Source organism: Onychomys torridus, chromosome 12 (assembly GCF_903995425.1).
Source record: "Onychomys torridus chromosome 12, mOncTor1.1, whole genome shotgun sequence".
In the NCBI taxonomy this organism is placed as follows: Eukaryota; Metazoa; Chordata; class Mammalia; order Rodentia; family Cricetidae; genus Onychomys; species Onychomys torridus.
In genome coordinates, this window is record NC_050454.1 from 12,595,458 (window position 1) to 12,619,422 (window position 23,965).

General features: G+C 42.1%; 1 protein-coding gene across 1 annotated transcript in view; it reads right to left on the reverse strand.

Moving 5' to 3' along the window:
- The window catches only part of Pak2 (p21 (RAC1) activated kinase 2), a 62,455-nt gene that overhangs the window by 23,944 nt on the left and 14,546 nt on the right, over positions 1–23,965 (reverse strand). The window contains exons 2-5 of the mRNA XM_036203919.1: positions 14,634–14,840; positions 3,185–3,285; positions 843–990; positions 172–203 (exon numbers count right to left, since the gene is read on the reverse strand). Of these exons, the coding sequence (XP_036059812.1) occupies positions 172–203; positions 843–990; positions 3,185–3,285; positions 14,634–14,820 (468 nt within the window). The 5' untranslated portion in view covers positions 14,821–14,840. The remainder of the gene's footprint in view (positions 1–171; positions 204–842; positions 991–3,184; positions 3,286–14,633; positions 14,841–23,965) is intronic.

Sequence of the window (23,965 nt, forward strand, 5' to 3'; positions counted from 1 at the left end):
ATGGTCCTTCAAAGTCACAATGAGTTCAATACCTTGGCTTCTTGAGTGATGATGAGGTTAGAGACATGGGCTATCACATCTAACTGTTTTATGTTTTAGCAAGCAAAATAAAAAAGATTTGTTTTACGTAACCTACATTAGAACATAAACTATAATAAATTATTAACTTACTGCTGGTGTTCCAGAAGGAAAGCCATCTTTCTCTAAATGTGAAACAGAAAAGATATTACCAATTTGAAAGAGAAAACCAGGATATGACCAGCAAAAAGCCCCCCAAACAAACAAATAACAAAACAAAAGGCAGACAGGGTTTTGCTAAGTAGCTCTGGCTGCTCGGTATCTGCTACAGAGCCCTGTTAGTCATTCTTCTTTCTCTCCCACCCAAATATGGACTTCATTTATTTGTGCACACCAGTGTTTGTCTTCATGTATGGGTGGGTACCACGTGTGTCTGGTGCCCCCGAGGTCAGAAGAAGCACTGGATTTTTTGGAACTGGAGTTAGGAATGGTTTAAACCACTGTGTGGGGGCTGAGAATTGAACCTGGGTCTTCTAAGAACAACAAGTGCTCTTAATCCCTGAGCCATTTTTCCAGTCCACAAAGTTTCCATTTTTTTTTAATAGAAAAGCATTTTTTAGACAGGATCTTAGGGTGGTGTGGAGCTCAAAATGTAGACCACAGTGGCCTTGAACTCACAGAGATCTGCCGATCTCTGCCTCCAGATGGGATTAAGGGTGTTTTTCAGCACAGCCAGCTGATTAGGCCCCCAGTCACCACTCTCTAAAGGCAGATGTAGGCAGGAGAGGAGGACAACAGCTGACTGCCCCCACCCGCCATCTCACCAGGGGGAGTGAAGCTCAGGTACTTCTGCTTCACAGTGTTCGAGTCGTAGAACTTCAGGACATCCAGCACAGCCTGAGGGTTCTTCTTCTGTTCTAGTTTTGTAATGTTGGAGGTCTGCAACAGCCTTGCCCACTGTTCTGGCATGCCCTAACGCGAAGAAATTCTTAAGTCAGTTATGATGTGAATTGCTCTAATAAAGAACATTTTCACAGACCAATGACAACCAATCAATACACATACATTTTAGGCTTTGCTAAAAAAAAGTTTTCTTAAAAAATGTATTTTTTTGGATTTATGTATGAATGTTTTGCCCACATATATGTCTGTCTATATATATATAGCACATGTTATGGATGGTTGTGAACTTTGATGTGAGTATAGGAAATGGACCCAGGTCCTCTGCAAGAACAAGTGCTCTTAACTACTGAGCAGCTTTACAGACCTATTTAATTTAGTTTTTAAACAAAGTTTTAACTATATAGCTCAGCCTGGCCTAGAATTCACAATACTTTCCTTTGGTGCCTTGATATTGGGATTACAAAGATATATAGTTTTTTTTGAGACAATGTTTCTCCGTATAGCCCTGGCTGTCCTGGAACTCACTCTGTAAACTAGGCTGGCCTCCAATTCAGAGATAGGCCTGCCTCTGCCTCCTAAGTGCTGGGATTAAAGGCGTGCAGCACCACACTCTGCCAAAGTACAGTTTTTGTTAAAGGACTATGTGGTCAAAGAACAGACTCTAGTGTGGTCCTCAGGTGGCTTGCCACTTCTGTTTGAGATGGGGTCTTCAACTGACCTAGAATGTTACCAGAGGCTGGGAGTGCAGGATCACAACGCAGCATCTGGCTTTTTATTTGAGGTTTAGGGACCTGAATTCAGGTCAACTGAGTCAGTTGAGCCATTACTCAGCCCTAAAAATCCATTTCTCTGTATCTGTTCTTTTTGTAACTATACCTGATAGGCTCAGCTCGCTAGAGAAAAAGGTCATCTAACTGCTAATTTATTTAAAGGTTATTTTTTACTTTTTTGGTTTTCTAGACAGGATTTCTCCATGTAGTTTTGGTGCCTGTCCTGGATCTCACTCTGTAGACCAGGCTGGCCTCGAACTCATAGAGATCTACTTGGCTCTGCCTCCCAAGTGCTGGGATTAAAGGCGTGTGCCACCACCACACAGCTAAAGGCTATTTTACGTATATGAATGTTTTGCCTGCATTTATGTAGTTCTCTCCAGCCCCAATTGCTGTGGATATCACTCTGTATAAATAAAGTGCTGATTGGCTAGTAGGCAGGCAGGAAGGATAGGGTAGGCGGGACAAGGAAGAGGAGAAGGCTGGGAACACGAAGGCTGGGAGGAGACACTGCCAGCCACTGCCATGAGAAGCAACATGTAAAGACACCGGTAAGCCACAAGCCATGTGGCAAAGTATAGACTAACAGAAATGGGCTAAATATAAGAGTAAGAGCTAGACAATGATAGGCCTGAGCTAATGGCCAAGCAGTTTAAATAATATAAGTGTCCGTATGATTACTTTATACGTGGGTTATGGGACCGTGGGGGCTTGGTGGAACCTGGAGAGAAGCTCCCCAACTACAAATGGCGCCCAACGTGGGGCACAAACCCACGATCCTGAGATTAAGAGTCTAATGTTTTTATGACAAGCATAAAACAGTAAGATTGACAACTAATGCTAGTTATAATAGTCAGCATGTAACCCCACACTCTTAGGAGGATTCAGAGTTCCAGGTTCTACTGGGATTATAGCAAGAATTTGCTTTAAACAAACAACAACAAAGGGAAAAAAAAAAAACCTAATAATCATACGGGATAGAAAAGCTCAACACCAGTCATGTTAGCCCATAGCTACAACTCCAACCCATGGAAGGGGCAGAAACAGGAGGACTGAGTCCAAGAACAGCCTCAAAAACAAAATGAGTTCACAGGAGGCCAGCCTGGGCTACATAAAAATCCTTTCTCAAAAAACCAGAGAGAAAAACTGATTTCAAACTTAAAATACTAAAAATTCTCAAGTACCCTTTTCGGTTTCGTGAGTGTGTGCACATTTGCAGTGGTCACAGGGTCATCTCAGACATCACTGTCTTCCACCTGGAAACAAGGTCTCCTTTTCACTACATATATTCCACGCTAGCTGCCCTGTGAGCCTTCAGATTCTCTAGTCTCCCATCATACTGTAGGAGTACTATAATTACTTCTGTTTTCTGGGGATTTAAACTTGGGTCCTCACACTTGTACAGTAAATGCTTCTCTTTACTGAACAACAATCCCTGCAACCCTTCAGCTCTGTTTTATTGTCAAAATCAAACCTCAATCAGGTAAACTTACAGTGAACTCTCCAGTAACAGCGTCAAAGCCAACATGGATGGTGTGTTCAAAATCAGATGGAGGAGAAATCTCTGGTCGTTCTTTTTCTTTCTTTTTACTTCCTAGAGGGCATGGGGGTAGGGAGAGAAAATAATCTCTTTAAACAAAGCTAATCATGGCATTTGTTGTTGTGTTTGTATTTCTCCTGAAACTGATTAGGAATGAAGTTATTGCAGAAGAATTTTCTACTGGGAACTGGGCTGATAGGAAAGTGGCACACACAGCATGCATCCTGCTGGAGGTGCATCCACAGACACATTTATAGAGGCCACTTGAGCAAGCTGAAGTCCTTCCCCCCTCCTCCTCCTCCAACGTGCTTTTCTGAGACAGGACCTTATTCTCCAGTCTACACTGGCCTCAAAGTCACGACAGTCTTCTGTATCAACCTATAGATATTACACTTTCCTTTTTATTATAGTTTGTAAATGTTACATCTTTAAATTATCCAACTTTTCTATGGTTCCAACACTTTTCAACACTTTTCAACACTTTTGCTACATCAATATAACATCCTTTGCAAATTCAAACACACCAATGCCTTCTCCTCCCCAGTCCTCCTCCTCTAACCTATAGCTCCTAAACCTGTGGGTCTATTTCTGGATGCTCTACTGTCTTCAAATCATGTCTATCATTATGCCAACCCTGGTACCTTGATTACTGTCATCTTTGTACAAACACTGAAAGTACAGTCTAAGTCCTTTAAGTCCTTTTATTTATTTATTTTTACTTTTTTCAAATCTGCTGGGATTATTTCAGGTTCTCTACATTACTATATGAAATTAAGAATATTTGCTGGGCAGTGGTGGCACACGCCTTTAATCCCAGCACTTGGGAGGCAGAGCCAGGCGGATCTCTGTGAGTTCCAGGAAAGGCTAAACACAGAGAAACCCTGTCTCAAAAAAAAAATTTTACATTTCTACAAAAAGCCTTCTAGGGCTGTGACAGGAACTGCATTTAATCCATAAATCAATTTAGAGTTTATTGAAACCTTGCCTTTTGATCCTCGACCAATAGCAAATCTCAATAAATGAGGTCTTTAATCTCTCTCAGCAATGTTTGCTGGTATAGGGAGACAGAATACAGATCCTGCCACTACTTTATCATATTGCTGCACAGGAAGACTTATTAATTTTTGATGCTACTAAAAATGGTAGTTTTGAGGTTCAGGATGCAGCTCAGAGGTTGCTTGTGCTCATCTAGTATGCTTGCAGTCTTGGGTCAGCCCCACCAGGAAATACAAAATAAAACTCACTCTTCAGGACTGATTTTATCTTTTCTACTTACTTTTAACCCCGCCCCTAGGGTTTCTCTGTGAAAGTCTTGGCTGTCCTGGAACTCACTCTGTAGACCAGGCTGGCCTCGAACTCACAGAGATCCCCCTGCCTCTGTATCCCGAGTGCTAGGATTTAAGGTGTGCACCACCATCATCTGGCTATTTTTAAAATTTTTGAGGCATCACAGGATTTTCTATAAAGTAATATTCTGTGGTAAACTAAGAAAAGGCTTGCATATCCTTCCTAATTTGGATAATTTTATTTTACTTTTTTCCTTCCATTTCTTTAAGGAAATTTTTAATTTCCTCTTTAAGGGAGTTTTTCATTTCCTCTTTAAGGGCCTCTATCATCTTCTTAAAGTCATTCTTAGGATTGATTTCTTCTGCTTCTTCTGCCTTGGTACGTTCAGGTCTTGCAGGTGTAGAATCACTAGGTTCTGATATTGTCATATAGGTCTTTATGTTGTTCCTGTACTTTTTCACTGGCATCTACTCATCTCTTCCTCTGCTGGGTGCAGGCGGTGTCTGTGTCTGAAGGTGCCTCTCTTGTTCTAATTGTTAGTCTTGGTCCACTAGGAGCTCTTGGTCAAATCGGTGCTGTTGGGCTCTGTTTCTTCGGAAGCAGCTTGGTCCAATCAGTGTTAGTGGGTTCTGTCTCAGGGAGCCGTTGTTCCCAATTGGTGCAGGGTGTGCCTATGGCTCCAGTGGTTGTTAGGTTCGTAAGGTTTTTTTTTTTTTTTTTTTTTTTTTTTTTTTTTTTTTTGTGGGGGAACAGGGAAAGGTAGCTGTCTGGTCCCTGGGACTCCGATAGGTAGGGCCTAGGGGCTAGAAACCTGATCTGCCGGGTCCAGAGATGGGGGCTTACCTGTTCCCAGTCAGTGTAGTGTAGGCTTATGATTCTGGTGATGTGTTTCAGTGTCTGGGCGGCATCTTCTTTTGTGTTCTCAGGTCACGTTTTGCTCATTCGTCAACTCCTCAGCTGATCTTGTTTCCTCAGACTGCAGACTGTAGGCTTCTGAATCCTCTCCCGAATGGATCTCAGATGAGCAGGTTGATCAGCAGGGCAATCTCACCAACACCTCCAAGTTGTTGGGTTTCACAAGATCGGCAGCTGGGCCCTGGGTTGGCCTCAGGCAGAGTGTTCAGATCCATTCTGGTTGCTTCCCACAGAGATGGCTCCTTCCCCAGGTGCTGGGATTAAAGGAGTCCCTGTTCCACGCTCTTAATCTCTTTGTTTTCATTAACTCCTCAGCGGGTAATATCTCAGTTTCTGGTCTTTATTTTATTTATTTATTTTTTTTGGTTTTTCGAGACAGGGTTTCTCTGTGTAGCTTTGCGCCTTTTCCTGGAACTCACTCGGTAGCCCAGGCAGGCCTCGAACTCACAGAGATCCGCCTGGCTCTGCCTCCCAAGTGCTGGGATTAAAGGCGTGTGCCATCACCACCTGGCCTGGTCTTTATTATGACCGTGTCTCTGCCTGCCTCTGCCGCCACTCTGGATAATTTTTTTTAATTTTACTTATTAACCTCACTGAACTGGCTAGTCCCTAATCTATAACGTGATTCAATAAAGGTGGTAATAAGAACTTTTGTGTTTTACTGATCCAGGGAGTGAAAACAGTCACTGTTTTTTAGTTTAATATCAACAGTCTGTTTCTAACATGCCCTTATCAAATTTAGTACATTTCCTTCAAGTTCAAGTTTGCTTAACACTTACATCAGAAATGAATATTGGATTATGTCAAATGTCTTTTCTGTATCTACTTAAATGATCATATGGCTTATCCTAAGTTACACCGATTTTCAAATGTTTAACTAGGCTTGCAGTCCTGAAACAAACTCTATTTTAGCTGGGATCTATTGCCTCTTTTATACACTGTTGGATTACCACTGTTAAGATTTTGCCAAGATTGTCTATGTTCAAGAAATGTATAGCTCTTTCTCTTTTTGATTTTTTTAGACAGGGCTTCTCTATGTAGCTTTGGAGCCTTTTCTGGAACTCATTCTGTAGACCAGGCTGGCCTCGAACTCACAGAGATCTGCCTGCCTCTGCCTCCTGAGTGCTGGGAATGAAGGCGGGTGCCACCACTGCCCGACTAATCTTTTTTTTTTTTTTAAAGCAAGCTTTGGAAATCTGTATATTAAGGAAAGAAATTTCAGTGGGGTAGTAGTGGTGCATGCCTTTAATCTCAGCAAGTGGGAGGCGGAGGCAGAGGCAGGTGGATCTCTGTGAGTTTGAGGCCAGCCTGGTCTACAGACTCCAGAGAGTGTTCCAGGACAGCCAAGACTATACAGAGAAGCCTTGTGAGTATATACCTGTACACACATTACCTGTCTTCTCAGTGGAGAATGAACCTGGAACTCATACATCCTACACTGACTTTGACCCCCAACCCTAGCAAACCTTTGAATCTAACCTAACATGCAAGTTCATACAGAAATGAAGTGGATTTCCTAGAGGATGTAGTTTCGGCGGCTTTACTCATCGTTTTTTTGCAATCGTTTGAATCAAGTTTTGTTATTCTCTTCCATCTCCTATGTTACGTTTACCTGCATTTTGGTATATTCAGAATCCCATAAAAACTGTCACCATGTAGCTAGCATATTTTTACCATCCCCTAAAGAAACCTTGTACCTATTAGTGACTGTTCCTTGCTCTACTCTTGCTCTGCTGCAACCATCCATCACATAACCATCTCTTCAGGATCATAGTTATTCTATGTGTGTGTGTGTGTGTGTGTGCAGGAACCCCCAAAGGCCAAAAGAAGACATTAGTTACAGGTAGACATGATGCTGGCAACCAAACCCAGGTCCTCTGCAAGCACAGCGGTGCTCAGTGCTCTCAATGCCAACTCATCTCTTCAGCCTTCATTAATGTGCACTAGGATTTCACATATGCAGGTTAAATGCACCACCTATGTATGTGAAGTGTCCACACGGTCAGAAAATAGCACTGGATCCCTAGAACTGGAGTTTCAGAGGGTTGGGAACCATCCTGTGGGTTTTCTCCTGAAGTGGAATACTTCTTCTAAATTTGTTTGATAAAATTACCTGATTCTTGGAGGCAGGGTCTTGCTATCTGGCCACAGCTAGCCTTGATTTCACTTAGTTATACAGGTAGGCCTCCCAGGCATGTGCCATCTGGTACTTCCCGCTGTTCTGGGCTCTAATGTCTAAATGTTTTCTTCAGATGTCTGGTGACCCTTTGCTGTTCATTCTTACAGAAAAGCATTACACAACTAACTGGGAGACAAGCTAGATCAAAGATGAGGATAAGGCTCAGGGCATCTAAAGTATTTTCCCCCAGAACATTCTGTTTATCCAGAGGAAAGCCTCCCAGTGTCTGGTTTGAGGGGCAGGACAGGCAAAAAGTACTTTCCATGTTCACAAGGTAGAGGAAAGAAGTTTTGTGTGATGATTTGGACCAAACCTGCATTTTTTATTCTGATGCTTCAACTTTTCATGATCTGCAATGAAAATGTATGTATGGCGGCTATAAGGAGTGAAACAGTGTGATCGTTGGATAGCTTCCTATGTAGAATTAAGTAACGCCCCCTCTTTTACCCTGGATATCCCATTCTCCCCTCCCTACAGTCTCTAATCCTGAGTCACCGAGACTCTTAGAGGAAAGTGGATCCCTTCTCTCATACACCCCACTCTGCAATCACAGTCTTTCTGTCCACTCAGGCAGGTATGTCCCTTTCCACTGCATCCTCTACGCGCCTGCTAACAACTCCTGGGCACTGCCGTCTCTTCTCCTTTCCTTTACCCTCACAGTGACTTTAAAAACAAATGACTTTTCAACTGACGCTTTAGTTGGATCTTGGGGTTTGGCATATGCATGTACACACAATGCAAATATTTTAAAATAAAAAATAAAATATTGCAGTATCTTAAAACCCAAATCTGTTTGACTCCACTTGTTTCTCACAAGTGCTTGCTATATTTTAGTAGTCTCAGGGGGAAGAGCAAAGCGGTTTTTTTTTTTTTTTTTAAAGAATCTGAGTAATTAAAAATGTGGTTAATATGCCATGTTTAACCAAAAAGATCCTATTGCACTGCTTTTTGATAAATCTGTACATAGACACACTAGCACATGCTTTTCTTTGCTCATAAAGACACTACTAATCTAGCACTCACAGGAAAAATACCATTTTTTGACTACTATTGACACATTTCTGCAAAATGTCCATGCTTCCTCTAGATTCTCCAGGTATACCTAGTTACCAACAAGAGTTGTGGCAAGAAGGCAGGTCACACCCACTGAGGAAAGGAGCACAAGGAAAGGCAATTATTAAGCTCACATAAAATTGTGTTGTCTTTACTACAACACATAATTACATCTATCATAAGCAACCTTTCATTTTCCACCAGACTGACTTGAGTAATCTGAGGTCAGGACCTCTAGTTTTCTTTATGTCCCTGGGCTTCTAACTCATTATACTGCAAACAGGAGAAAGCATTTGTTGGCTATGAACTAATAGTTTACTTTGTATATCATTTTTGTAAAGATGACAGAGAAATAAAACCCTGTGTATTATGAAAATATCTGCTGCTTCTTTTTAAAAAGTCAGTTGCAGAGGCTTTTTTCCTGTTACCTGATGAATTTCTTTACTATTTCCCAATGTGTATTGTATGACCGGAAAAAAATGCCATTTCCTTAGATGACCTTGATCACAGATGCCTAATCCAAGGTGGGCATCAACATTAGCCACATTAGCCCCAGTCCCCCATCTAATATTCCGGCCAACTGCGTCACAGGGTGACTGAGCTATGCCAGACTTAGAGAATCAACGTGGCTCCAGTGACCGGATTGTAAGGCAGGCCAGCTGGTGTTGAAAGCTCCCTTTCCTAACATACGGAAAAAGTCCAGTCTAAATCAGCAAAGGACAGCAAACAAGTACGGGGAAGAGGAAAGAAGAGATGTAAGCAAAATCATCCCAGAGTCTTGTTGTATCTAAGGTCCTGCCAGTTTTTGGATGCTGAAGAATAAAAAAATATATAAAAGAACATTTCATAAATGTTAGTGATGTAGAACAAAAACTTATAGGAAGACATGAACATAATTAAGCAGCTAAGAGATGTACCTAGATATATTAGTCCACTCAAAGGGAAATGGTGGGAGCCAGGTAGTTCAGTGGTTAAACATGCCTGTTGCCAGGCCTGATAACTGAGCTCAATCTCCACACACCGTGGAAGGAGACAGACTACTCTCACAAAGTGTCCTCTGACCCCACACATGCATACAGACACCCACAATAAATATAAGTCTTTGCTTTTTGAGGCAGGGTCTCTCTCTATATAGCCATGGCTGTCATCAAACTCAAGAGGTCTGCTGGCCTCTACCTCCTAAGTGCAAGAACTAAAGACATGTGTCACCTGGCTTAATTATTATTATTATTATTATTATTATTATTTTTTTTTTTTTTTTTTTGAGAAAGTGTTTCTTTGTGTAGTTCTGGCTGACCCAGAAATCACTATGTAGAACAGGCTGGCCTCGAACTCACAGAGAGATCCAATTGCCTCTGATTCCTGAGTGCTGGGATTAAAGCGTGGGCCACTATACCCTTTTGTTTGTGTTTATTTTTTAAATTAAAAAAAGAGAATGACACGATATCCTGAAACTAAAATCTGTTTAATCTACTTGTTTTTTCACAAGTACTGGCCATATTTTAGTAGCACCTGGGTGAGGACTGAAGTTTTAGAAACAGCATCTGAAACATATGAAAGCAAGCCTCCGAATGAACATGTACTAGACAAACCTGCTCTACAGATTGGCTGCAACTCTAGATGCCAACACTGGGCAGAAATTAATAATTATGCAAGACACCCTAGCTTTGGAGAAGAAATTTGCTCATGTTTAAAAAGTAAGTCAACTTCCTACCTTTGCTTGTCAAACATAATAATCTATAAGATGTCTACAGATCACTTGATGGGAATAATGGACCACGGAAACTCCTCTGAATCACTTCTGAAACCTATTCCATAACAAAACAGCAGCAGCAGGAAGGAGGGAAGTAAACTTCTGAGCCACACGCTGACATGGAATCTTAGGGCCACTGCCTTTGTCTACATTTGACCTAACTGGAGTCACAATTAAGAACAGCTTCAAGCCTACGACCCCAGCACTTGGCAGAATGAGGCACAAGACTTCTGTGCATAGAAAAGAGGAAGAAAGAACAATTATCTACTTAAATGGAAGACTCCTCAGTTTCTAGTCTAACAACCAGTGATGGGATCGCCAAATCAGTGAAAGTAAACTTGTTCCATCACACAGAAGCGTCTTGATTCTCAAGGAAGTGGGTGAGGTATAAGCTAGTATTAATATTAATACTGGACTTCAGGACAAGAAAGGATGTTTGCATATCATCTTCATAACCCACTGGATATGAAAAATGCACACAGGCTGAATCATTGGGTGTAAACTGACTCCTCTGATGAACACTCTATCAACTCAACACTAGACATCTGACTAGAGCCTATGATAAGCCAAGGACTCATTGCCATTTTCATTATTAAAACTACTAAATTGGCTAAAGGCTCCTGCAAAAGCCTGATAGTTTCCCAGGTAGTCTCAGACCTCCAACAAAACCTGACTTCTATACGGCTACCAGTCTCCTGTACCTCAAACAGAAATGTGGCTAGCTCTTGTCTTGGGTTACATTCTGCAATGGTTCCTCAGGAAACAAGAAAAATCTGAGGTGTTTTTTTTTTTTTGTTTGTTTTGTTTTTGGTTTTTCAAGACAGGGTTTTTCTGTGTAGTTCTGGTGCCTGTCCTGGATCTTATTCTGTAGACCAGGCTGGCCTCGAACTTATAGATCCACCTGGCTCTGCCTCCCTAATGCTGGGATTAAAGGTGTGTGCCACCACTGCCCGGCTAAATCTGAGTTCTATAGCACAGAATACAAGGCCCTCTCTGACCATATCTTTTCCCACTTTTTCAGTTTCTGCTGTGTGCAGTGCCATGTGAACATCACACTTGCCTGTAATTATCACGTGTCCTCTCTGTTTTTAAATAACATTGGCCTGCATTCAGTCCCATGAGTATACTATGACCCTGTGGCCGTGCCACTGACGATTCTTATCTAGGTATAGAATACACTTTAACCACTGCTTCATTCTAACCTTTTAGTCTTAAGCTCTGTTTTCATGTCCTTAGAAAGCCTTCCTAGGGGGCTGGAGAAATGGCTCAGTGGTTAAGAACACTGGTTGCTCTTCCAAAGGTCCAGAGTTCAATTCCCAGCACCCACACAGTAATAGGATCTGATTCCCTCTCCTGGTATATATGAAGACAAGTCATTCATACACATAAAATAAATATTTAAAAAAAAGGAAAGCCTTCCTAAACACTCCAAATTAGTCAGACATCTTACACTACCACTGTGTCAGCTTTCACAATTCAATTACATGCTACGGGACACTCCATCCATCACCCAAAATGAACCTAGGGCCTCACAACATGCTAGGCAAGTGCACTACCCACAAGTTATAGTCCCAGCTCCACTAGCTTTTGGACTAGTGTGGTAAGGGTAGGGACACCATCTGCTTGGCTTATCATTTAATTCCTGGTGATTCATATAGAGCAAACATTAATGGGCAAGAAAAAAGGATCCCTTCAGTGAATTTGTTATAAAGGTATAATTCCAGGGGATTATGTCAAACCGACAAGCTTTTCCAACACAAAGAAAACAGTCAACAGAGTGAGGAAACAACCTGCTGAATGGAGAAAATATTCAAACTATTTAATCAACAAGGAATCAATATTCAGAGTATATGAGGAACTCAACAATCAAAAAAACAAAGCAAAAAAAACCCTACCCAAAAAAAAAAAAAAAAAAACCTGACTAAAGATGGACAGGCGATCTGAACAGACTGTTTGGGATTTTGTTTGTTTGTTTTGCTTTGGCTGGCCTGGAACTCACAGAGACCCGCCATCTCTGCCTCTTAGTGCTGGCACTATGAGACTAGAGGTGTGTACCACTACTTTCAGCCCTGACAGACTTCTTAAAAGACATGTGGAAGCTGCCTTTTAAGCTTCCTTCTGACTACGACAGAACATAGGACAAAATGGTACATTACCACTGAAAAATAAGAAAAAGATTTTGGAAGATTGTAACCTCCTATATTGTCCATTGTTTTTTATGTGTATGTGAGCACACCTTGGAGGCCTGAGGTCTACACACTGTGCTCACCATCTTCTGCCTCATTTCCTGAGACACTGTCTCTCACCGAACCTGAGGCTCATCAGCCGGCTAGACTGACTGGACTGCCTGTCCCCTCCCTCCCAATGCTGGGGTCATAGGTACACACTACATATCTGGCCTTTTATATGGTGCTGAGGACAGAGCTCAGACCTTCATGCTTGTACAACAAGGACTTTACTCACTGAATCCCATCCCACACTGACTCTTTTTCTTTTAATATACGTGTGCGTGTGGTGTGGGAGTTTGCTCTCTTCATTATGTGGGTGCTGGGACTTGGAACTCAGGCTTCTGTATTGCCATTCTTATACCAGCACTGTCTCAGTTTCATTTTGTTTGTTTGTTTGTTTTTACTCTCATGTTATAACTACAACCAGAAACCAAAAAAGATGAATGCTTCCTTCGGCTCAACTCCCTTTTTCCACTGAGACAGTCCAGGATCCCAGCCAGGGAATAGTGCCACCCACAGTGGGCAGGTGTTTCCATCTTGGTTCTAGATCAAGCTGACAACTGAGATTAACCATCATGAGCATGGACCTCAAAAATATCACTGCTATGGTTTAGATATGGCTTGTGCTCTAACGGTTCATATCTTGGAGGCTTGATCCTCAGTCAACAGTATAGCAAAGAGCAGGTTCTGTATGCCTATAATCATTCATGTTCTTTAGGAGGATTAGCATTCAGAAGGCCTTTCTATGAGTTTGAGGCCAGCCTCAGCTATAAGAGAATGTCTAAACAAAACAAAAAACAAAAAAATCAGTCAAACAACAACAATAAAAATAGTATAGTAAGTAGCTGGAACTTTAAGAAGGACCTCATAGGAGGTAGTGATAACCTTCAGAATAGATTAATGTTGTCAGAGAGCACAATGATTTCTGAGGAAGCAGATTCCCACAAAGGGTGACTGGCCCCTCCTGACTCTTCTGCTTCAGGATCTTGAACATTCCCATAAGCAGCTGGTTCCTCTTTTGAATCTTCACCATGCTGTGACACTGACCTCATCAGACACTGGGGTTGTGCTGTTTGGTGTTTCTAGCCACCAGAAGCATAGACAAAATAAACGTTTTCAGGGAGTGGGGTGAGAGCTTTAGATCACTGGAGCTTAATATGTAGAGCAGGCTGGCCTCAAACTCATGGAGAGCCACCTGCCTCTGCCTCCTGAGTGCTGGGATTATAGATGTGTACCACCAGGCCTACATAAAATACCCAGCCTCAGGTACTTTGTTAAAGCCACCAAAATAGACTAGGGCAATCACCAATCTCACTATGTCAGGAAGCTGTACAAAGGTCTCAGAAAATGAAGATATGAATAGAAACTCACTGTCTGTAGCAAGCAGACTGAACCAGCAATCACACTTATCAGGTAGTTTTGCTAGGCACAACAGCACACACCTGCAGGCAGAAGGACCAAAAGCTCGGGCTACACAGTAAAATGCTACATGAATGAATAAGTCTTATTTGTTTTGTTCTGTTTTACAGATGGGGTATCCCTGTGTCCTCTAGGCTGGCTTTGAATTCCTGAGTTCAAGTGGTCCTCCTGCTGCAGTCTTCCAAGTACTAAGTAAGGGTCTGTGCCATCAAGCCCATGAGAGTCTGTTTAGTAGGCCTATTATCAGCATTTTAAAATAAAGATTTATTTATTTTATGTGTATGGGTGTTTGCCTGTGTTCATGTATGTGCACCATATGCATGCCTGGTGTAGGTGGAGGCTGGAGACCAGAAAAGGGTGTTGGATCCCCTGGGAAACGGCCAGGGCTGTTGGGAATCAAACCTGGGTCATCCTCTGCAAGAGCAGCAAGTGATCCTTACTACTGGGCCATCTCTCCAGCCAAAGTGTTTTCATAGATCTGTTTATCATTCACCACAGAAGATGCCGAGATGGGAAACCTATCAGAAGCAAATGGGAGGCGGCTCCTGAAGTCACAGCAGCTGCTTACCTTTTTCTGTGCCTGAGAATATGGAGATGATTTTGTTCCTGGGTTTTTTTTCCTCTGGAACAGAAGGCAAAGGTTTCAAACTGTGATTGGCCGATAAAGGATCTTTTCCTCCAGTGCTAAAAATGGTACTGCTCATTCGCACAGGAGGTGCTGGGGGCTTGTCTTCTAGTTCTCCGCTATCAGACATGATTCAGAATTACGAATGGCCTGCAAGAAAGCAACCCCCAAACACTGAATTAATAACAACACAGGCAGTAATTATCCCCACTGCCGCTGCAAATTAGAAAAATGTGACCCCGTTAGGGACATCAGCAAAATTTGGATAAATGATAAAAGATAAAACAAATCTGTCTCAATAAAACCAATCTCCACTAAATAGACATAGAAATGCTTGAAGAACATGTTCACACTAACACATCAGAAGAGATTTAACTAACCAACGGTTCTGAGATGATTCCAAAATATGGACATGTTTGTGCGTTGCCTCATTTTGGTCGACACAATACAATCTAGAGTCACCTGGGAAGAGGAAAGTCAAGTGAAGAACCGCCTGCATCAGCCTGGCCTGCGGCGGGTCTGTGGGTGGTTTCTTAGCTGAGACTAATGTGGGAGGAGGACCCAGCCCACGATGGCAGTTCCTCCTCGGTAGATCCTGGGCCAGAGGAAAGCAAGCTTCTCAAGCCATGGGGAACAAGTTAACAAGCAGCTTTCCTCCTGGTCAAGCTCCTGCCTCAACTTTCCTTGATCATGGACTGCAATATAAATATAATTTATATTCTATTATAAAAATGGCCACCTTACCAAAAGCAATCTATTGATTCAAGGCAATCATCAAAATCCAATGCCACTTTTCACAAAAATAGGAAAAATAAACCAGGTGGTGGTGGCACACACCTTTAATCCCAACACTTGGGAGGCAGAGGCAGGTGGATCTCTGTGAGGCCAGCCTGGTCTCCAGAGTGAGTTCCAGGACAGACAGACAGACAGACAGACAGAGACAGACAGACACACACACACACACACACACACACACACACACACACACACACCCCTCATAATATTTAAACTAGTTTAATACTTTTGTTTTGGGTCTCTTTCTACCCATGTGGCCCATGAACTGCAGGTTGGACATACCTGACAGAATATACAAACAACTAAAAAAACCCCAAAAACCTAAATAACAAGAAATCAAACAGCCTGATTAATAAGTGGGCTAATGAAATTAACAGTTCTCAAAAACCAAAATCCAGGAGCAGTGGGGTGGCTCAGTAGGTGGTGGTGCTTGCATCCAGGTCTGACAACATTTTGACAGACCCCTACAAGGCGACAGGAAGCAAACTGAATTCCAAACACGTCCTCTGGCACTGCTGCATTCACAAACACTTGCACACAAAATAAATCTGAAATACAAACAGCAATAAACAAATAAAGAACATCCAACCTCAATAAACCATCAGGGAAATGCAAATTAAAGCTCGTCTGAGAGTCCAATACCAGTAATTAGAGCGGCCGTCATTAAGAAAGCAACAATGAATGCTACCCAAGAGTCCAAACGGAGCCCTTGAGTATTATTACTGGTGGGAGTGTGAACTGGTCCAGCCATATGAAAATAACCGTGGAGGTTTCTCCCAAAACCAGGACAAGAACTTATGTTAAGACCCAGTTATGGGGCTGGAGAGATGGCTCAGTGTTTAAGGGCACTGGCTGCTCTTCCAGAGGTCCTGAGTTCAATTCCCAGCACCCACATGGCAGCTAACTCTGTAACTCCAAGATCTGACACCCTCACACATGCAGGCAAGACACCAATGTGTATAAAAGAATAATAAATAAATTTAAAAAAAAAAGACCCAGTTTATCACTGATGGTTTTACCAACGGACTCCAAGTCAGTTTGTCACAGAGGCACTTGAAGGCCAGTGCTCACTACAGAACTATTCCAGAGCTACAATATGGCACAGGCATGGCCATCCAAGAAGATGCTAAAAGGAAATATGGACTACATGTGACACATACAAGTGTCTGAAGGGACAGGGGGAACTAACGAGATAGGCAAGGAAAAGGAAGCACAGGGTATTCTGGGGAGTCAAGGGCTCAAATATAATATACACTTGCACAACAACTGGTGTGTTATGGATGCAAGAGTCAGTCTCTGAAAATCTGACACATGGGACCTGAATGATCTGAGTACAGTGATAAAGTTAAATGTATAGCATGCCCAAGAATCAGTGTGGCTGTAATGCCAAGACTCCATCTGTCACCTTGTAATGCCCTGCTCAGATACACAGGTAGTAAAGGTGTGAGGAGATAGGAACTAAAGCCTTTGGGCTGAGGAAAGCTTTTCAGGCTGAGGAGTCCTAGAGGTAAGAGGTGGCATGTTTCTTTGTCTCTCTGATCTTTGAGCATTCACTCCAATATTAGGCTCTAGTTTTTTGGTTTTTTTTTTTTCTTTTTTGGTTTTTGCGAAACAGGGTTTCTCTGTGTAGCTTTGCGCCTTTCCTGGATCTCGCTTGATAGCCCAGGCTGGCCTCGAACTCACAGAAATCCGCCTGCCTCTGCTTCCCGAGTGCTGGGATTAAAGGCGTGCGCTACCACCACCCGGCCAGGCTCTAAGTTTTTAATAAAAAGACAATTTAGCAACTTGTGTTACACACAGATGACATATCATAGCTAACTTGGTGAAAATTTTAGCCATTTACATACAAGTATAGATATATAGTAAGTATGTCTTTTATATTTAAATAGTTAGGTGTGAGTGTATTCTGTGTGTGGGTATCTGAGGAGGCCAAAAGTAGGTGTATGATCCCCTTGTGCTGAAGACCCTGGAGTCTGCGAGCCACTCGAAGTAGGTGCCAATAACTGAACTTAATCCTCTTGAAGACAGCTGCTGAAGCTGCCTCTCCAGTCTCCTTTATTTTCATCTTCCCAAGGGTGTGCGTGTGTGTGCATATGTGTGCATGTGGAGGTCACAGGGCAACTTCAGGTATGAGCCCTTGCTTTCCACCATCTGTGGAGCCAGTGTCCCATTTACTGCCGTGCATGCCAGACTATCTAGCTCATGAGCTCCTGGGGAATTCTGTCTCTGTCTCCCATCTTGTTGCAGGAAGACAGGAATGTGTGCTACCATGCCTGGCTCTACATGCGTTCTGGGGATCCAAACTCAGGTCCTAACATTAGTTTGGCAAGTGCTGCACCTACAGAACCATCTCTCCAGCCCTATTTTTGCTTTCAAATTATTTATTTATTCATTTATTTATTTATTTTGTGTGCACATGAGGGGGGGGTGTTCGTGTAGATCAGAGAACATCTTGAGTGAGTGAATTTGCTCCTTTCAATGTATGGGTCCTGAGGATCAGACTCGGGTCATCAGGCTTAGAGGCAGCTGAGCCATCTCATTGGCTCTCTTTTATCTTATTAAAACAGTAGGTTACAGCAGTAAAAGATCCCTACCTTACATAAATTCTGATTTAAAAGTATGTATGTTAGGAAACCAAATAACTCCTCAGTAAACAAGATTTTGAATGGTAATTGGATATTGATCTTTTGTGAGGAAACCTTTACTTACAATAAAAAGCCAACTGCAGCCATATAAAATTTAAAATTATCTTTACTTCTCAATTTAGCTCAAATGCTAGGACTTGGAGAAAAGCAGCTCTAATTTGAGAATAACTGAGATGCAGACATTATTATTTCCCTCTGAATCTTACAGCTTTTATTTCTTTCTGAGTATGTCACAAATGTACTTGCTCTGGTGCATGACTCTGACATACAGTATCTGCCACATTTGATTAGTGAAAGAACCCACCCAAAATGAAGAGCCTTACCTAAAACCTGCACACAGATGGAATACTAGGGCCGAATCCACATAGCCTCGCTCCTTCCTCGTGCTTCTCTCTTTGCTCATACAGTACTAGGTGACTTTTGGCATTGAATTACAACTGTGACAATTAGTCATGATTTATGTCATTTTCTTCCTCAACACTTCACTCAGTCCAAAGGGCAAGGGCTTTGCATATCTTAGACAGGAATGCTGACTGACTCACGTCAACCATTCTATTCCTGATGAAGGCTATCTTTCCTGAATGTAGTGGTCATTTTCTCACACAGCAGTTCACTAGACACAGAGAAAGCATGCCATTTTAGCAGGATTACCTCTGAAAAGCTTTGTACTTGCCCCTCACAGCTGACTTATGACCTTAGACTCTTTCCTACAAAGCAGCTGTCTGTGCACTGTTTCTATTGACAGAAGTAAGTGCCTGCAAGTGCCTAATAAGGTCTTGGTAAAATTCTTTAATCTTATATTTTAGACAAGAACAAGAGACACAAAAACAATTCATTGGATTGGAGATGTAGCTTAGTTGGTAGAGTGCTTGCTTGGTGTGCATGAAGCCCTGGCTGGGTGCGACCCCCAGCGCTGTATAAAACCAGACAAGGGGGTGCATGCATCCTACCACAGGGAGGTCAGAGGCAAGAAGTTCAAAGTCATCCTTGGCTGCATAAGGAGTTGAAGCCAGCCTGAGATACACAAGACTCTGTCTCAAAATCAAACCAAGCCAAACAAATTCCATGATAAAATGATAATATGCAGTGTGGTAGTGGCACACACCACCAGTACCCAGGAGGCAGAGCCAAGTGGATCTCTGTGAGTTTGAGGCCAGCCTGGTCTACAGAGCAAGATCCAGGACAGGCACCAAAACTACACAGAGAAACCCTGTCTCGAAAACTAGACAGGTAAATAGACAGACAGACAGACAGAATGATAATGTACCCTATATTCTGTTCTACCACTACTCAAAAATGACATGAAAAAAAAAAAAAAGCAAGTAAGTAGTGCCACTTTCCAATCTGTTCACTTTTTGCTACTTTTCAGTGACAAACAAGTAGGCAAAACAGAAAGTGTGCCCAAAACACACTGTACTCTTTAACAGGCCCATTGTTTAATAACTGTGACGAGCCTCAAACACAGACAATTACTCAATTGTGTACTGAAGAAGACCAGGGGTAGCTAAATACACAGCAGAAATAAAGAGGTGGTGTCTGGAACCAGTCAGTCCAACTAGTGGAAATGAATTTATTATAATCTACCGCGGTTGACCGCGGCACAGCAAGTGAAAAATGCATTACTGGAAAACATGGTAAAGTGGAATTCTGATTCAAATTTTTACTTAAATTTTATATATTTTCAGTAACTCATTAATGTTTAACTGACCAGAACTCTAACAATTTCCCCATACGCTGATACCATTGCACCCCAACCGTTAAGAACCTCTGTGAGCATAAGTATAGATGGAGACACACCCAAACTACCTGCGGGTGCTGCCACACACAGACAGAGGCCTCCAACCTGGAGAGGAAGCAGTGCACCTTCCCCCGCCCCCATGAAAACAGCAGTCAGATCATCAGGCCAAGGCGGCAAAGCTCCAAAGCAAAGAAGGGAGAACAAAGGGAAACGAGACTGCATCGGTTCAGAGAAATACAAGCCTGCGTGACTGATCAAAAGATCTCAAGTCACGGGGCCAGAGGGATGGCTCAGTGAGCAAAGATACTTTCTGCCAAGCCTGACAGCCTGGTTCTATCTCAGAATCCACAGGGTGGAAGGGGCATCTACACCCCCAAGTGTTGTCCTCTGACAACATGCATACACAAATTAAATGAGTGTAAAAACCAAAGTTTTTTTTAAAGTTTAGGGCACAAATGATACCAGTAAATAAAATGAAAGATAATTCTAGTGAGTCCATAAAGTAAAAAGTTACTCGAGAGCAAGCCATTTGTTAGCCTACTTATTCTCAACGGTGTTTGACTAAACCCACTAAGCTACTTTGATGGGAGCCCGAAGGGACAGGAAACAAACCAGCCTGCCTAAGTTTGAAAACTCTGATAGAAGTCCCTTTCACATAAAGCTAGGAGCTAAAAAGCTGTAGTCTACAGGGACAAATCAAAATAAATCTCAGTGGGCAGAAAAGAATGAGAAAACCTTCACCAGTGAGCCTCAGCACAGTGAAAGGGAGCAAACGAAACCACTGAGAAATCCCAACTCTTCACCAGGCTTGTGCCTTTGCTTGCTCTGTAGCCAAAACTGGCCTTGAACTTGTGACCCTCCTGGAGGACTAAACCCACTTACAGGAATGAACAACCACGCCCAGCTCTAAATGCATTGTAATGGTCTACACTCATCCTGTGGGATATAGCTTCATTTGTTAGTGTTCTCTGGAGAGTCAAAAAAATAACAATACAAAGCCTTTTCAGGAGAAATGAGCCCTAACAACTATCAACTAATACCCAAGGATATATGCATTCGGCAACAGGTCTGATGTAGCCCAGGCTGGCCTCAAATTTGCTATTTATGGAGGATGATCTTAGCTTTTTGGAGACCATGCAGTTCCCGAAGTCAAGTGCTGGGATTAAAGGCATATGTCATCATGCTGGCAACTGTGAACTTCTATCTTCCAAATGCTGGGATTACAGGTGTGCTTGACCACAGCTACTTTTTAAGATTTATTTTCTGTGTGTGAGTGTTTGCCTGCATGTATGCATGTGTATCACATACATGCCTGGTGCTTGGAGGTCAGAGGAAGGCATCAGATCCCCGAGTCTGAAGTTGCAGACAGTTGGTTGTGAGCTGCCATGTGGGTACTGAACTGAAATGTGTGTGGCTCAATACAACTGTGAGCAGTGACTGATAACTCATCTTTACACAGTCAGACAATAACACCTACAATAGGGACTTTCTGCATTGTGTGTTAAACATACTGGCTAGATGACACTGCCACTATCATTACCTAATATGACGTATCTCATTTCCTCTCCTGAACTCTATTCTTTGTGAGGAGACACTAACTTTATAGGTTTGCAGGGGAAGGACGCAGAGGCTCCCTACATAGTCCAGGGTGAATTTGACCTTTCCATCTGCCTGCCTCAGCCTACAGAGTGCTGGGATCACACACACGTGTAACACCATGCCTGGCATATCTTCTTTGAACCTAGCAAGGTGTTACACAGGCAATAAAACCTGAAAATGCTTTTCAAATAAATGCTAGCCAATTTAAACAAACTGCTGCCGTTCAAGTCGTATCTGGAAAACAAAGTCAACCCGTACTTCAGACTCTTTGTCCAATCACTAAGTAAACTGACTAACACTATGTATCGTGTATTCTTTCACAGAGTAGGGTGGGGAGACCGCAAATGTGGAAAGTATTTTGGAGTTTCACCAGCTACTTTTCTTGCTGCTGTAATAAAATACGTAACAAAAACTTAGAAGGAGGGCTTATTCTGGCTCACAGTTTGAGAGCACAGTCCATCATGGTGGGGAAGGCATGGTGACGGGAACATGAGGCTGCTGGCCACACTGCAGCTACATTCAGGAGGCAGGGAAGTAAAATGCTAGTTTCCAGCTTCTTTCTACTTTTTATTCAGTCTGGGATCCCAGCCCATGGAACGGTGGTGTCCAGTGTTAGGGTGGCTCTTCCCACAATACACCTAATCTAGACACTCCCTCACAGACATGCCCAGAGGTTTGTTGTCATGGTTATTCTAAATCTGTCAGGGTCACAACCAATGTTAACTATCACATCATCTAAATTTCTTATCACCAAATTCTTTTGTCTCCAATGTTTTGTTATTGTTATTGTAATAGACAAGTATTATTGATCACAAATGACAGTCTATAAAATGCAAGTAAGGTTAAAAGAGACGATCATCATAATAGCATTAAAAACAGGAAGTTCCTAGGCCACATTCTCATTTCATAGTATCCCTTTTATCTTGGACTAATTATTTCAAGGTGCCCATAGGCCAAAAGAAATGTCCAATCACTTCATCTCTTTAGTGAACTGGTTAAAACAATTTCATTGGCATCCATGTCTTAAAAAAGTAGTATCTAGGTAAGTGGTGGTGGCACACACCTTTAATCCCAGCACTCAGGAGGCAAAAGCAGGTCTGTGAATTTGAGGCCAGCCTGGTCTACAGAGTGAGTTGCAGGACAGTCAGGGCAGTTATACAGAGAAATCCTGTCTCGAAAACAAAACAAAAAAAGGCAGTACGTACTTGAATAAGCATCACATGTAAGTTGAAAAAAGACCAATACGTTGTTTTGTTCTGAGTTACTGTATTTCTGAACGGGTAACACGTTTAGTGGGCACTGGCACTGTCTGACACCATCCACCCTCACTTTCTTACTCCACACTACCATCCTTCCATCTCAACAGCTATTTCACTATGCAGACATCAACTAGAACATGACCCAATGTTGAAGCTAGTCTTCCTAGAACAAGAAACCTGCTGAGTCCAATAGATTTTTGTTCACTAACTCTAAAGTCTAAAAATACTCCATGGTACTTATGAACTTAGTGGGGTGCCAGAGTCTTGGCATGGCTTGGAAACTGTGGACTTACACCATGTATAAAAGGGGGGGAATGTACTGAAAGACAGGGAAGCCCTAAATGGAGAAAGATATTGATGTTTATGAATTTACTCAAAATTGTAAAGATGCAGACTTTCTTCAAACTGATCTATAGATTCATTACAATCATCATCAATTCCAAGAAGCCTTTGTGAAACAATAGAACATCAATTCTAAAATATATACCGAAGACCAAAAGCCCAGGGAACAGTAAGGATGCTTTGGAAGAATAATTATATGGATATATAATTATACATTTAGCTCACCCTAATAGGAAAACATTTTACATTGCAAAATTAGTTTCTGATACAGCATTACTTGCAGCTTTTCGGATCCTCTGGGCACATCTTCTCACACTACTACTACCCCAGCAAACAGCTTTTTGTTGAGGTCAACTTTTTCATTCAGGTACAACATGCTAACACTTCGCCACACTGCCATGTTATGTGGTACCCTTACATATGCAATCTGGTGGCACGGGGGATTAACTGTGGGTGGGTCACTCCTCTTTCTCAGCCCGTGTTGGATGGGACAATGCAATGAGCCAATGGTTACACTTCCCTTTGGCTACTTACTACTCTTTCCAGGCTTCACTTCCCTTTCCTCACACTTCTGTTCTCTGGAAATGTACTTCCAAATAAGGTATAGTTATATAAGCCCTTGGCCTCACCTTCTGCTTAGAGGGATCCAGGCAAAGAAACAGCTCTACTTTATTTTATAGACATAACATCAAAAATACTTCAAACTAAAGACTAAATATGAAAGTCCAAATCCCTTAAATGATTACACAACACCTTTACATAGGAGACTGTATAAGACACAGAGAGCATGTCCTAGTAAATAGGTCTACAGTCTACACAAGAGAACCAAAGCAGGAAACTGGCTGATATTAAAAGAACCATTTTTAAAATATACTTTGGATAAAGAAATGAAAAGAC